The sequence below is a fragment of the Prionailurus viverrinus genome, chromosome B3 (assembly GCF_022837055.1).
Source record: "Prionailurus viverrinus isolate Anna chromosome B3, UM_Priviv_1.0, whole genome shotgun sequence".
Lineage (NCBI taxonomy): Eukaryota > Metazoa > Chordata > Mammalia > Carnivora > Felidae > Prionailurus > Prionailurus viverrinus.
This window is the reverse complement of record NC_062566.1, coordinates 140,433,754-140,446,419: the sequence shown is the minus strand read 5'-3', so window position 1 is coordinate 140,446,419 and position 12,666 is coordinate 140,433,754. Positions and strand designations below refer to the sequence as shown.

General features: G+C 48.0%; 1 protein-coding gene across 8 annotated transcripts in view; it reads right to left on the bottom strand.

Annotated features, from left to right (window-relative positions):
• TRAF3 (TNF receptor associated factor 3) overlaps positions 1–12,666 on the bottom strand; it is a 127,808-nt gene that overhangs the window by 6,753 nt on the left and 108,389 nt on the right. For 7 of the 8 annotated variants that reach the window (XM_047861637.1, XM_047861642.1, XM_047861636.1 and 4 more), the window contains 4 exons: positions 11,771–11,845; positions 10,097–10,189; positions 5,342–5,482; positions 122–296 (listed from right to left, as the gene is read on the bottom strand). In XM_047861637.1, coding sequence (XP_047717593.1) covers positions 122–296; positions 5,342–5,482; positions 10,097–10,189; positions 11,771–11,845 — 484 coding nt within the window. The remainder of the gene's footprint in view (positions 1–121; positions 297–5,341; positions 5,483–10,096; positions 10,190–11,770; positions 11,846–12,666) is intronic. The other variant, XM_047861643.1, reaches the window with a different exon arrangement.

Here is a 12,666-nt window from a genome sequence, read left to right as displayed (position 1 = left end):
CTAACGCGCCACCTGCACCAGCTCAAGCCCCCAGACCTGGCCGGGCTCCCAGCCGTGGACTGGGACGCGTGCCGCCCCCTGGACCCATCCCACCCCCCTGCTCCTGCCCCGCTGCCCTCACCTGTGTTCCGAGCCGCCTGCCCGGCGCTTTTGTCCACACTCTCCAGCTCGGTCACTCGGTTCTGGAGGGATTCCACGCTGCTCTTCATGCTGTCCGCTTCTTCCCAGTTCTGCCGGAACGGGCGGATCTCTTTGTCAAGCTCTTTCAATTTCTCCGCCTGGCTGTCTATTACCCGCTTCCAAATCAAAGGCATCAGAAGGCAAAATGCAGTTAGAACTCTCTGAAGACGCTATGCCACCGCCATCGGACACCGGCTGGTTAGGAAGAGCGGCCAGCCCAGAGCTGCGCGGATGAGCCCCGTGCCAGCTCTCACACGGGCACCTCACCTGTCACCCACACCCATCTCAGGGGACACAAGTGCTGTGGATCCCCGTCCCAGAGGAGGGGACCGAGGCACAGGGGCCCCACACCACTCTGTCGTAGGGTCTCAAGTTCAGGATATTGGAGGCTGTGGGAAGGTCTCCGTTTCCTAAAGGGCCAAGCCACGTGCAGGGGCCAATGTGAGTCTGCTCGGAGGCTGCCTGGCGCAGGGCAGGAGGGGCCGCCCTGTCTCCGTGGCTACAGACAGCGCCCTAGAACCCTGCCTGGGTCCCGAGAGGGGGCTGCCAGCACCCCGGCACCTGCTCCAGAAACCTGGCATCCGCACGGGGCTGGCAGCAGGAAGAACCTTGAGGGCAGGTCTTCAGACCCTGGCTGAAACGGAGAGGCCAATCCCTAGGAGGGGGCTGCCCCTCACCCCCCCCCCCCCCCACCGGGCTCACTGTGGCCCCTGGGCACAGAAACACTACTGACAGACACGTGGCTGTTGACACAGAGGCTGCATTTTATGCTACCTGAAATCATTCAGAAAGCCTTTTTTTTTTTTTTTTTCCCAGAAACACATAGACATTTTAACAGTAAGCAGTGGGATGAGACCTGCCAGCTACGGCAACCCAGCCTGTTTTCCAGGACTGGCACACCCACCTGCTGGATGAAGGGTTTTCCCTTCCGAAAAGGATCTGCGTTGTTTTGAAATGAAGCTGGGGAAGGCTGGGGGGTTTGGCCCCCTGTGTGGAGCCGCAGGCCGCACAGGGGAGAGCCCCGGGCCTGCCGAGTTCACTTCTCCTTTCAGAAGCCTATTTTTAAACACTGAGTTTCAGCACCTTTGCTGGCTGTTAATAACCACCAAGGAGCAAACATGGTAGGTCTGGTTACTTTTTTGGGGTAGAAGGTACGGTATTATTCTTCCTCTTCTTTCCAAGAAAACCCAGTATTAGCCAACTTTTAAAAAGCGAAGATGATTTCTATAAAAAACACCCCTCCCCACACTGATGTCACTTATTTCTGTATGTGTGTCTGGAAGCCTATTATTTATTTTTTAAAGTGTTATTTATTTTGAGAGAGAGCAGGAGAGGGGCAGAGAGAGGGGGAGACAAAGAATCCCAAGCAGGCTTCACGCCATCAGTGTGGAGCCCCAAGCTGGGCTTGAACTAACAAATCACGAGATCACGACCTGAGTCAAAATCAGAAGTTGAACGCCTAACTGACTGAGCCACCCGGGGGCCTCTGGAGGCACATTTAAAACGAAGTCTGTTTTCTGGGGACAAGACTCCAACATCAGGACGCCCGAACCCATAATGTATTTCTGATGAGAATCTGCAGTGGCTGTCACGCCCTCTACCCACGGAGAGTGTAAGCTCGGCTAACATGGGTCCTAGAGAGTTTAAGAGGGGAGCTCATGAAAACCTACGCAATCGACGGTGGTCCTGAGGGATGCCATTGTGTAACCTGGTGGACATGGGTGGACATGAGCAGCGGAGTGGCTTGGGATGAGCAACACATCACCTCTCCGCCTCGTGGCCCCAAGGTAAAAAGGGGGTGACGCCGTGGTGCCTCCTTCCCAAGGCGGAGGATGTGCACGTGGTGAGGTCAGGAACGAAACTGCAGTGTGAAATGAGGGCTGCCGTAGGGGCACGGCCCGGACTGGAGCTCAGGGACACAGAGTTGGCTGGCGGGGGCGGGAGAGAACACGTGCACACGCAGGCACGCACACGTACGTGCGCACACGCAGGGCTCTACTGAGTCACTTGAAAGGAGCTCCACACACACAGCAAGGGAACATGTGCTGTTTTTAAACAGGCCCCTCCTCTGCATAAATGGCATGGTGTCGCTCATCTAAACCAAAGTCTAGAGTGCAGCCATGTGATTTCACTCTCGAGGAGTGGTCTACACAGCCGCTGCCACGTTTCTGTAAGAACAAATCCTGAACGTGAGTGAGAACAAGAGTCTGGGAGCGAGAGACGGCACAGGTTGCAGGCTTGTAAACAGATCCTAACCGAGAGAGCTGCTGTCAGAGCATCAATTCATCAGTGTCAGGCACTGTGCACTTGAGGGCTTAAGCCACTGTCTCTCTTCCTGTCACTTGCACCATGGGGGTCACTGGGACCTACGCACCAAACACTGTGCAAACAGGATGGTGCGGGTGGCACTTGGGGGTCGGGCGGGCAGTGTGCCACACGGCTTTGCTCCTGCCCCCTGGGCTCATCTAGTCTCTGCCAACAACAGGCCAGGGATTCAGCTGACCTCTAGGTGGCCTTTTTTCGTTAAGAAAAACAGGTTCTTTAGGGCTCCTGGGTGGCTCAGTCAGTTGCGTGTCTGACTTCGGCTCAGGTCATGATCTCACGGCTCGTGAGTTCGAGCCCCGTGTTGGGCTTTGTGCTGACAGCTCGGAGCCTGGAGCCCGCTTCACATTCTGTGTCTCCCTCTCTCTGCCCCTAACCCATTCACATTCTGTCTCTCTCTCAAAAACAAATAAATAAACATTAAAAAAATATTTTTAAAGAAAACCAGGTTCTTTAAAAAGTAAAATATTGGGGCGCCTGGGTGGCGCAGTCGGTTAAGCGTCCAACTTCAGCCAGGTCACGATCTCGCGGTCCGTGAGTTCGAGCCCCGCGTCGGGCTCTGGGCTGATGGCTCGGAGCCTGGAGCCTGTTTCCGATTCTGTGTCTCCCTCTCTCTCTGCCCCTCCCCCGTTCATGCTCTGTCTCTCTCTGTCCCAAAAATAAAAAAAATAAAAAATAAAAAAACAAAAACGTTAAAAAGTAAAATATTAAGAAATTGCCTTTCCTGGGTCAGCAAAAGCAAACACACTCTTAAATTCCACTCCTTTTAACCAACATCCTGCATACATCTGCGGCCCTCAGGAACTCTGCACCCCATGTGTCCCACCGTATTTGGGGTTTTAGGTCTAATGGAGAATCAGACAAGGAAGGAGAGGACACAGAGACTAACATGTCTGTCATCACCGTGGTGGTCCAATGCATAGGGCTGGGGGAGCACTGAGGAGAACAGGGGCCGGGGAAGGGAAGGGTTCTGATGTGAGGAAGGAGATGACGAGAGGTGCACCTGGGAGCCAGGCTCCGGATGAAGAGGTGGAGAAGGCTCTGGAAGGGCTGGAGGGAAGGGCCCCTGGGCCGAACATGCTTCACAGAGAGTCAAGGCCTCCAGGGCTCCAGCCAGAGGCCTTCCACCCACGGTCACGGAAGACTGCCAGCCCCACCGTGAAGCAAAGGTGAGCTTCCGCCTTCCAAAGCATGGCCCGGCTAGACGCAGAAGCCACTGGGGGAAATGCTGGACCATCCCGAGGACGTTTCAGTCCTCGGTGACTTGTCCCTGGCACTTAATGAGATTAGGCATTTCGAGCCCAGTGTGACCTGAATCCCTTCCTCTCAATATAGTCTATTTTCCTCCATGCTTCTTCCTCCATGGAGAGTGCCCGCCTACTTAGGACCAGTGGGGGCACTACCCGCATGACCGCTCGGCCCCCACTGCTCTGCACTCCGGCAACCTGGTTCCCCCCTTTCTTTTGAACCTAGGTCTCAGCCGTTTATGAAATCACAAAAGTGTTAAAATATAAATCACACACGGCGGAATGACTAAATTCTACGAAAAAGTAAATTAAATTCAAACTCTTCACGTTGGAAGGGGGGAAATGGAGAGAATGCATGTGATAACATTGCAGGGTTCAGACAAGTGTCCCCGTGACCCCTCTGTGTACATCCTAATTTTATCTGGTCGTAAAAGATGACGTATAAATGACCCCACTACTTATTCACTCTTTCTTCTGTCGGTGATATTTTTAACAGGTGATTTTCTAGCATAACGTGAACTTCCGTGTCCTTTCCATGCGCCTCTATGCGCCCCAGGGAGCCACCATGCTGCTGGCAGCCAGGACGCGAGTGGGGCCATGTAGGTGAGTGTGGCCTCTGGACATTCCGAATATTTCCATGGGCACTCTGCAAAATGCCAGGGACCGCCAGCAGGAGGCTTGTTGGTGTTTTATGTGACGTGCTTTTTTGGCTTGATTCAACACCAATGACTTCTAATACAACCTATTATTTCAAAACACTGTGTTTTTCCTCAACTCTGGACAACCGCAACATTTTAACACAAACGAAATTCATGTAATAAATCTCTCTGCAACTTAAGCCACTGTGACTAACCTCTGCTGTTAAAGTGGGAGGAAAGCCATCCTCAAAGATGCTGTGACCCTGAGCTACTAGAAATATTTCACCTTCCAGTTAAGAGGGAAACACACCTAAGTAAAAGCCATTTTGGAAACGTAGGTGTGTGTGTGTGTGTGTGTGATGCGCGTGGGGATTAGTCTAACAAATGTACACTGCGAGTAAGCTGACGTACAGAGAAGATCTACAAAATGATACGCTAACCGGGGCCCGTGTTGAGAACAGAAGGGAGGAGCAACATTCTAATCAGGCCTCTTTACATGATCACCCGTTTCTGGCGAAGGCTGACATGTCTGTTCTGAGGTACGCACGGATCGCTATCGTCAAACAGTGTGGGGAGAGTGTGTGTGCCTCTAGAAGATTCGTAACAAAACAGATTGGCTTTGCTTCACCTTAGGAAGTGAAACTTCACGCAAAACTGCTCAGGAACAATATGAAATCTTAAATAAGATAATTTTTTAAAACACGGGCTTGAAGTCTTACTTCACCAGCAGTGACTCAAAGGCACAGAAGAGAGGCCTGGGGCTTGTTGTCCAGGGAAAAGGGGGGGGGGGGAGAGAAAGAGTGGCCTGTGCCTTTCTAGAGGCTTAAGCAAGAGAATCAGGTGGTCTATCTGACAAAAGTCAGGGCCTTTGCTCAAACGTCTCACTGACAAAGTCCTGAAGAACAGACACGCTCCTCTACCCTGTGGATCCAGCCACAGATGTAAGCTTCTTACCTGTAAATGAAGTATTTTGGATTCATTATTTCGAAGCATTTCCTTTTGTCTCTCAATTTCAATTTCAAAGCTACATATCTGATTGTGCAGACTTTGTATGCTCTTGTTTTTTTCTACACTTTCATTCTGTAGCAAGGAAACCTGAAGAGGAAATTCGTCAATTAAGCAAACAAAACATGGTTTTATAAATTTATAACAATTGTAATAATAGTTGCTCACATTTTTGCAATATAGGCCTTCTACCAGCCCAATGTAAGGAGTTCCAGAAAAAAAAAAAAATCCCTTCATACGGAAATGGAGGTCCTGGTAACTTCATAGGAAATCCTACACAGGGTGTTTCTCAGACTCACTCCCGGTAATTAAATAAGGCAAGGTCCAGCAGCAGACTGAATTTCAGAATGAATGGGACACTCTAAAGTTTTTACTGAAGACGAATAAATCTTTCACCAGACAGGCTTTCAAACTCTGACCAGGAAACACAGTAGGAAACATATCCTTACATCTCGCCCCACTTGTACAAACGTTCGTGTGTGTGTGTGTGTGTGTCCCTAAGAAACAGGTATTACAAAACCATACTTGCCCTAACCATTCCCATGTTCCCTGATACTTTCTCTTTTATTCTATTTTACTTTAAAAAGTGCCAGTTGCCATCCACTAAATTGTCTCACTTCCACCCACAGGCCATACCCACACTCTGAAAAGCTCTCCCAGCATAATGGGAAAGCACAGTGGGAATAAAAAGCTATATGCATGCTTCAGTTAACCCTTAGGGCCAACTCCTAGCCCTCCAACAGAGACATGAGGCTTCAGGGGACAGGTGCCCGGCCTGTCGCCCAAGATGACCTTCCACAAAGCTCAATGTATTCACCTGCAAGGCCACGTCAGCCCAAGGAAGGGCCTGCTGGGGGCGGGGGGGCGGGGAGCAGTTCCAAGCCCACCTTTGATCTTTTCAAAATCTTTCTGGAAACTAATTAGCTCCCAAGAACCAATTTACACTGGTCTTAAAAGCCCCCAGGTGAGGACTCCGAGGCCAACTCCCATAGGGCTGCCTTCTCACAAGACTGCTCCCTGAGGCACTCTGGCCTTCGGAAGGGCCCCTCTACTGACAGTTGTGTCTGGGCACAGCTGCTGCCCCCGAAGACACAGGGCCCCATGGTGGGCACTGGGACAGCTCCATTCATTGTGCTCCCAATACGGACAACACCTGAGGTGACGGCCCAAGGGCATGTCAGGACAAACCCGGGTGTGATAAAGCACAGATTCCTGGTGTCCCTGTGAAGGCAGGCACCTTTCTATATGCAATCTGCTTAGGCAAGCAGCACCTCTGGGCATAATCAGTCTGTTTTGTTTTATTTTATTAATTTTTTAATGTTTATTTTTGCGACAGAGCGTGAGTGGGGGAGGGACAGAGAGAGAGGGAGACACAGAACGTGAAGCAGGCTCAAGGCTCTGAGCTGTCAGCTCAGAGCCCAACACGGGGCTCGAACCCACGGACTGCAAGACAGTGACCTGAGCCGAAGTCGAACCCTTAACCAACGGAACCACCCATGCACCCCAGTCTGTTTTATTTTATTTATTTAAAAAAAATGTTTTTAATGTTCATTTATTATTGAAAGGCAGAGAGTCAGAGCATGAGGAGGGGAGGGACAGAGGGAGAGGGAGGCACAGAATCCGAAGCAGGCTCCAGGCTCTGAGCTGTCAGCACAGAGCCCGACGTGGGGCTCGAACTCACAGACTGCGAAATCATGACCTGAGCCAAAGTCGGATGCTTAACTGACTGAGCCACCCGGGCGCCCCTTAGTCTGTTTTGTTTTAGAACAATGTGTATTTACTTGTTCAAAACTTGCAATGTCTCATGGGAAAAAATAACACTTCACTTCCCTAGGATGTTAGCACAAACAGACTTTCCTCTCTAAACCACGGTGTCTCATGCCCTTGGGCCCCTGTAAGTGATGCAGACTGGCAGGTCTTGCCTTTTCCAAAGTTACGATTCACTCACTCCCATCTCTCAAGGTAGACACAATTCCCAGACTCTATTCTCACAACCAAAAAAGAAATACCCTGCACGCAAGCTAACTTTTTTTTTTTGGAAGAGAGAATATGCGTGCACACACATGCAGACACGCACGCACGCATGCACGGGGGGGAGGGGCAGAGAGAGGAGAGTGAGAATCTTAAGCAGGTTCCACCTAGTTCAAAGCCTGACTCAGGGCTCAATCTCACAAACCGTGAGATCATGATCTGAGCTGAAATCAAGGGTCGGATGCTTAACTGACTGAGCCACCCAGGCACCCACATGTCAACGTTTTTGATCAAAAATCTCAGGAGGGGCCTGGGTGGCTCAGTCGGTTAAGCATCCGACTTCGGCTCAGGTCATGATCTCGCGGTTCATGACTTCAAGCCTTGTGTTGGGCTCTGTGCTGACAGCTCAGAGCCTGGAGCCTGCTTCGGATTCTGTGTCTCCCTCTTCCTGCCCCTCCCCCACTCGTGCTGTCTCTCTCTCTCTCTCTCTCTCTCAAAAATAAACATCAAAAAAAATTTTTTTTAAATCTCGGTAATATCTCCAAAATCAATGGCAATTTTCTTTTCTGCAGCAAATCAAGCTACCAGAGGATGAACAGAAACATCTCACATTAATGAACATACATCATGCCACATTAAACTCTTAATTTCTTGATTTAGGGAGCTTTCTAATTTAAATTTTCTTTGTTTCTTTGTTTTACTCAAAGAATCCAATTCCTAGGCACCTGCGGATCCCTGCTCTCACAGGAAAATCTACCTGGCAGGTGCGTCTCCAAGAAGCAGAGCATACCATCCACGGGGCAGATGAAAACGAGTCCTGTGACCTTCCCCGAGAACCCCCTCACCGAGAGCAACATCTATCCCCACCTATTTTGGTGGAGTACTCCACATTTCCTTTAGACTTAAGCTTTTGTCATATAGAAGATGGGTGTTTTTCGCCTGAGTGGCTGAATCGGTTAAGCGTCCCGACTCTTGATTTCGGCTCTGGTCACGATCTCACAGTTGGTGAGTTCGAGCCCCAAGCTGGGCTCTCTGGTGTCAGCTCGGAGCCAGCTTCACATCCTCTGTCTTCCTCTCTCTGCCCCTCCCCCGCTCTCTTTCTTGTGCTCACATGCTCTCTGTCTCTCTCAAAAATAAACATTTTTTAAAAAATGAGAAACAGAGTATCAATGAGACACAGAGTCCTGACATCTATGCCTGTAATTTTTAAAAGGCAGAAACAGAGCACATTTTTTAAACAGAAGGGGAAAAAAAGACTTACCAATCAACCATCACTCACTCAGAGCAACTGCTATATGTTCACGAGGAAGCCATCAACAACTCCTCTAACACAACTTTCATTTCACCGTTAAATGAGACCCTTCTTCCTGCCACACGTGTGCGTGTGTACATGTGACATGCCCACCCTTCTAACGCTTCTCATCCTCAGCATCAGCATTTATACCAAAAAAATACTTTATGTCAGAGTTAATAAAAATGTTTTGATTTAAAATATTAGACTCTATCAAATACATTTATATTTTAAGTTGGTTGAATTTAGGGGCACCTGGGTGGCTCAGTCGGTTAAGCGTCCGACTCTTGGTTTTGGTTCAGGTCACGATCTCACGATTTTGTGAGTTCGAGCCCAGTGTCGGGCTCCGTGCTGACAGTGCGGAGCCTGCTTGGGATTCTCTGTCTCCCTCTCTCTCTGCCCCTCCCTGACTCATGCTGTCTCTGTCTCTCTCAAAATCAATAAACTTAAAAAAATTGGTTAAATTTAACACAGGAAGCAAGGTATTCAAATCTCTACAGATCTTCAGAAAATAAACAGGCTGCTCTAATTCACCTTAGTGTCCTCCTACTACAAATTCTCAGTAAATGCTTCTGGAATACTGACATAAGTTTTTATTGTTGTAGAGAAGCCACAATGAGAGCTCCTAGAACAACTTCTTCTCTACTGATTCTTGGAAGTTTTCACCTTTTCCTCATGAAAAGAGGGTCTGGCCCAGCTGAATGCCACGGAGTAAACTCCCCTGGGGAGACGTTATCACAAGGGGAAGGTGTGAGGAGTTCCCAGCCCCACAACTGAGGCCTCTGGAAAAGATGCCCCGCTGGACAAGGGCTCCCTGCTCCAAACTTCCATAAAGTGATAGCTCCTACACTAGGATTAGGAAAATGGCTTTTCCTAGCTGTCTTTCCTAAGAAAGACAGAGAAAGCTGAAGCATTTAGCGCTGGTCACCTTCCAGATTGGGGGTTGACAAACTTTTTCACTAAAAAAACCAGAGAGTAAATATTTTGGGCTGTGAGGTCTGTACAGTTTCTGTCTCAGATGCTAAACTCTGCCATTACAGTGGATACGCAGCACGGACCACAGGCGAATGAATGAGCATGGCTGTGTTCCAATCAAACTTTATTTATAAAAAGATGAAGTTGATGGCGAGAGAAAGGAAGGTTTGGAAGTTTGATAATCCCTGTTCTAGGTCAATGCTAAGGTAACCACAATGTGATTAAACACAAACAAACAAAAAGGCACCGCATGCTTGCTCGGCAATTAACAAAGAACAAACCAACCCAAAAGCCTTCATCATTTATAAGCTCCGGGTCACGTGAAATGTACTTTTTTTTTTTTTTACATTCTCCTGATACTGTTTCTTTTATCCAAAACCATTAATAACTATAAAAAATATTTTCTTCTTTAAATGATTTGAAGAGATTATTAAAAGCCAGCAAAAGCTAGAAACAGTGTGGCGTACCTTTTTCTCCAGAGAATTACTCCACTCTTTCAGTAAGTTGACGTGCTGCACCGCGGAGCTGGCCTCATGGGCCTTAATCTGCTGGTTTGTCCCCTGCGAGAACAAAGACGCAGCGCATCAAGCCGACGTTCCCCCCCTCACAGAGCGCAGCAAGACTAACACACGACCTAAAACCAGCTCTAAACAGGAAAAAGGGAGCCTTCTCCACAGAAAGCTTTCCAAGGGCCATGCTCGGGGTGGGGGGAAGAGCAGGTGCCCTGCAATTAATTCTACAACAACCTCAAGTTCATGCCCTTTGCTCCCCAAGCTTCTTACCAAGCACCTGCTCATCTGTGTGTCATACTTGTAATATCAAGAAATTAAATCTTAGACCTATCATTTTCGTTTTTTTAAGTTTCTTCATGAAAAATGCACACTGAAAATGCTTAGACACCTGCGGTTACAGCTAGCTACCGCTACAGCAATCTAGTGGGCACGCAACCAAAGCGGGATTCTAAATAATTTACTAAAATATTAACTTAGTAGTGAAATACGCCGTATTAGAAATGTACTGTTCCTTGCTATTCTAAGTATATTTGGAAAGTTACATACAAAACATAAACAATCTACAGAGTACATAAGATGGCGACCATTTTAGAGCAGTGATAGTAAGCACATGAAATAGTACTTCATGTATTTAAGGAAATAATTGGTATGAAAATATAATTTGTTTTGATACTGGAAAATTAGGAAGCCACAGAAAGCATTTTAATGATCTCCAAAACATATACTCTGTACATAGAATATTCATATATATATGTTGATATAAGTATTGCTATATATAAACATATATATATACATACACAGAATGAATGGTACTACATACGACATAACAGTGGTGAGGGCCCTGTCTCGTTAAGAGACTGAGACAAAGGGGAAGCTACGGTCATTCTTACCCTTATCTTCTAAGAAAATACTGAGATGCCAATATCTCTGTACTGAGTTCGTAATAACTGTTATTGCTAACATACAAAATTAAATATGAAATACTTTAATTGTAATATATACTGCCCTCTGATAGTTTTAAGATTAAGATATACGTTAAAATGAAACTCAGTTCAAATTCACTAGCCATCTCAGACGTGTTAAAAGCAAAACACGACAAAAACAAAAACCCCAGAAACAGGTTTCTCGCAGCACCGCGTGGCAGTGACGGAGACGCCCTCTCCACGTGGCTGTGCTGGGAGGTGTGGCATAGATAATATGACACGCGTCTACGGACACACGAGAGTGGTCCTCGCGACTGTGTGCTGATGCGCACACCGCTCAAACCGTGTCTGGGCTGTATCCACCTATACCAGGTTCTGTGACACTCTCTCTAGAACCACCCCCCCCCCCCCGCCCCAACGGTCAGTTCTACGTGTCCCGCTTCCCAGCTGGTTTTAGAGGTGGCTGTTCTCCTCACGTCCTGACCTCCTTCTCAGCACAGGCGTCCCCCTGAAATCTCAGAACGCCACCGGCATGGGGAGCGAGCACCCGCGGCTGCTGCGTGCGGCCTCTGTCACCCACGCAGCAGGGCGACCCCGCCCCTGCAAACACTGCAAGTGCAGAACCTGCACGAGAAGACGCTAACATAGTAACTTTCTCCCAGGGCAGAACGTCAGTGACGGGGAAGGATAGATGTTGGATACTGACCTGAAACACGCAGCCATAGCGCTTAAAACTACAGGTGCTGGGGGCATTGACGCACTCTGACAAGTGCGCACTCAACTGCAACGGGAAAGAGGCGTGAGTTGTGGCACAGGCGCTCGTACGAAAACGTTCAAACACAGTAAGGGCACAGAGAGCATCTGGTCTGCACTGTCACCAAGGGGGGTCGTCCGCCACGGGCGAGCATACGTCCTCTGCCTCCTAGACTCACCCGCAGTAAGTGCACACTGCTGCCACGTGCATACACATACATACGCCAGAATACAGAAATACAGTTACTGTAACATTTCTCAAACTTGCAGTTTCTCTAGAACAAATCGTTCCAAATGTGACATGCCGTCTGTAGCGCCAGAATTTAAAAAAGAAAGGGAAAAAACGTGAACTGAAATGAACATTTAAAGACTATAAACAAAAATCGCATGAAACACAAAAAAAGAGAAAGCATTCAGGATGTAACTGGGTCACACACCTAATATACGGTACACAGAGAGAACTATTTTCAGAGCAAGCTTACACGATGTACCATTACTCTCAATACTCAAGATAACGAGATGAGTTTTTCTTCTTCTGAAAAGACTTTTTTTTCCCTCTGAGTGGCCATAAATTCATGTAGCTTCTCACAGATCGCTAGGGTCATTCTAACAACACGAATCTTAATATTGTCACGTCTAATTGGTAGAAGAAAATTAGGAGAGATTGGGAGAGGATAACTCATCGGGGTAAGAAAAACCCATCGGGGTAAGAAAAACCCCTTTGTTCAGCTTAACTGTTGGCAAATCGTCAAATAAAAACCACTTATGATGCCCCCTCAAGAGAAAAGGGAATTGAAATGTCTACATTTTAAAGACATGGCGCTATTCATTAAGCTAATACAATTTAAG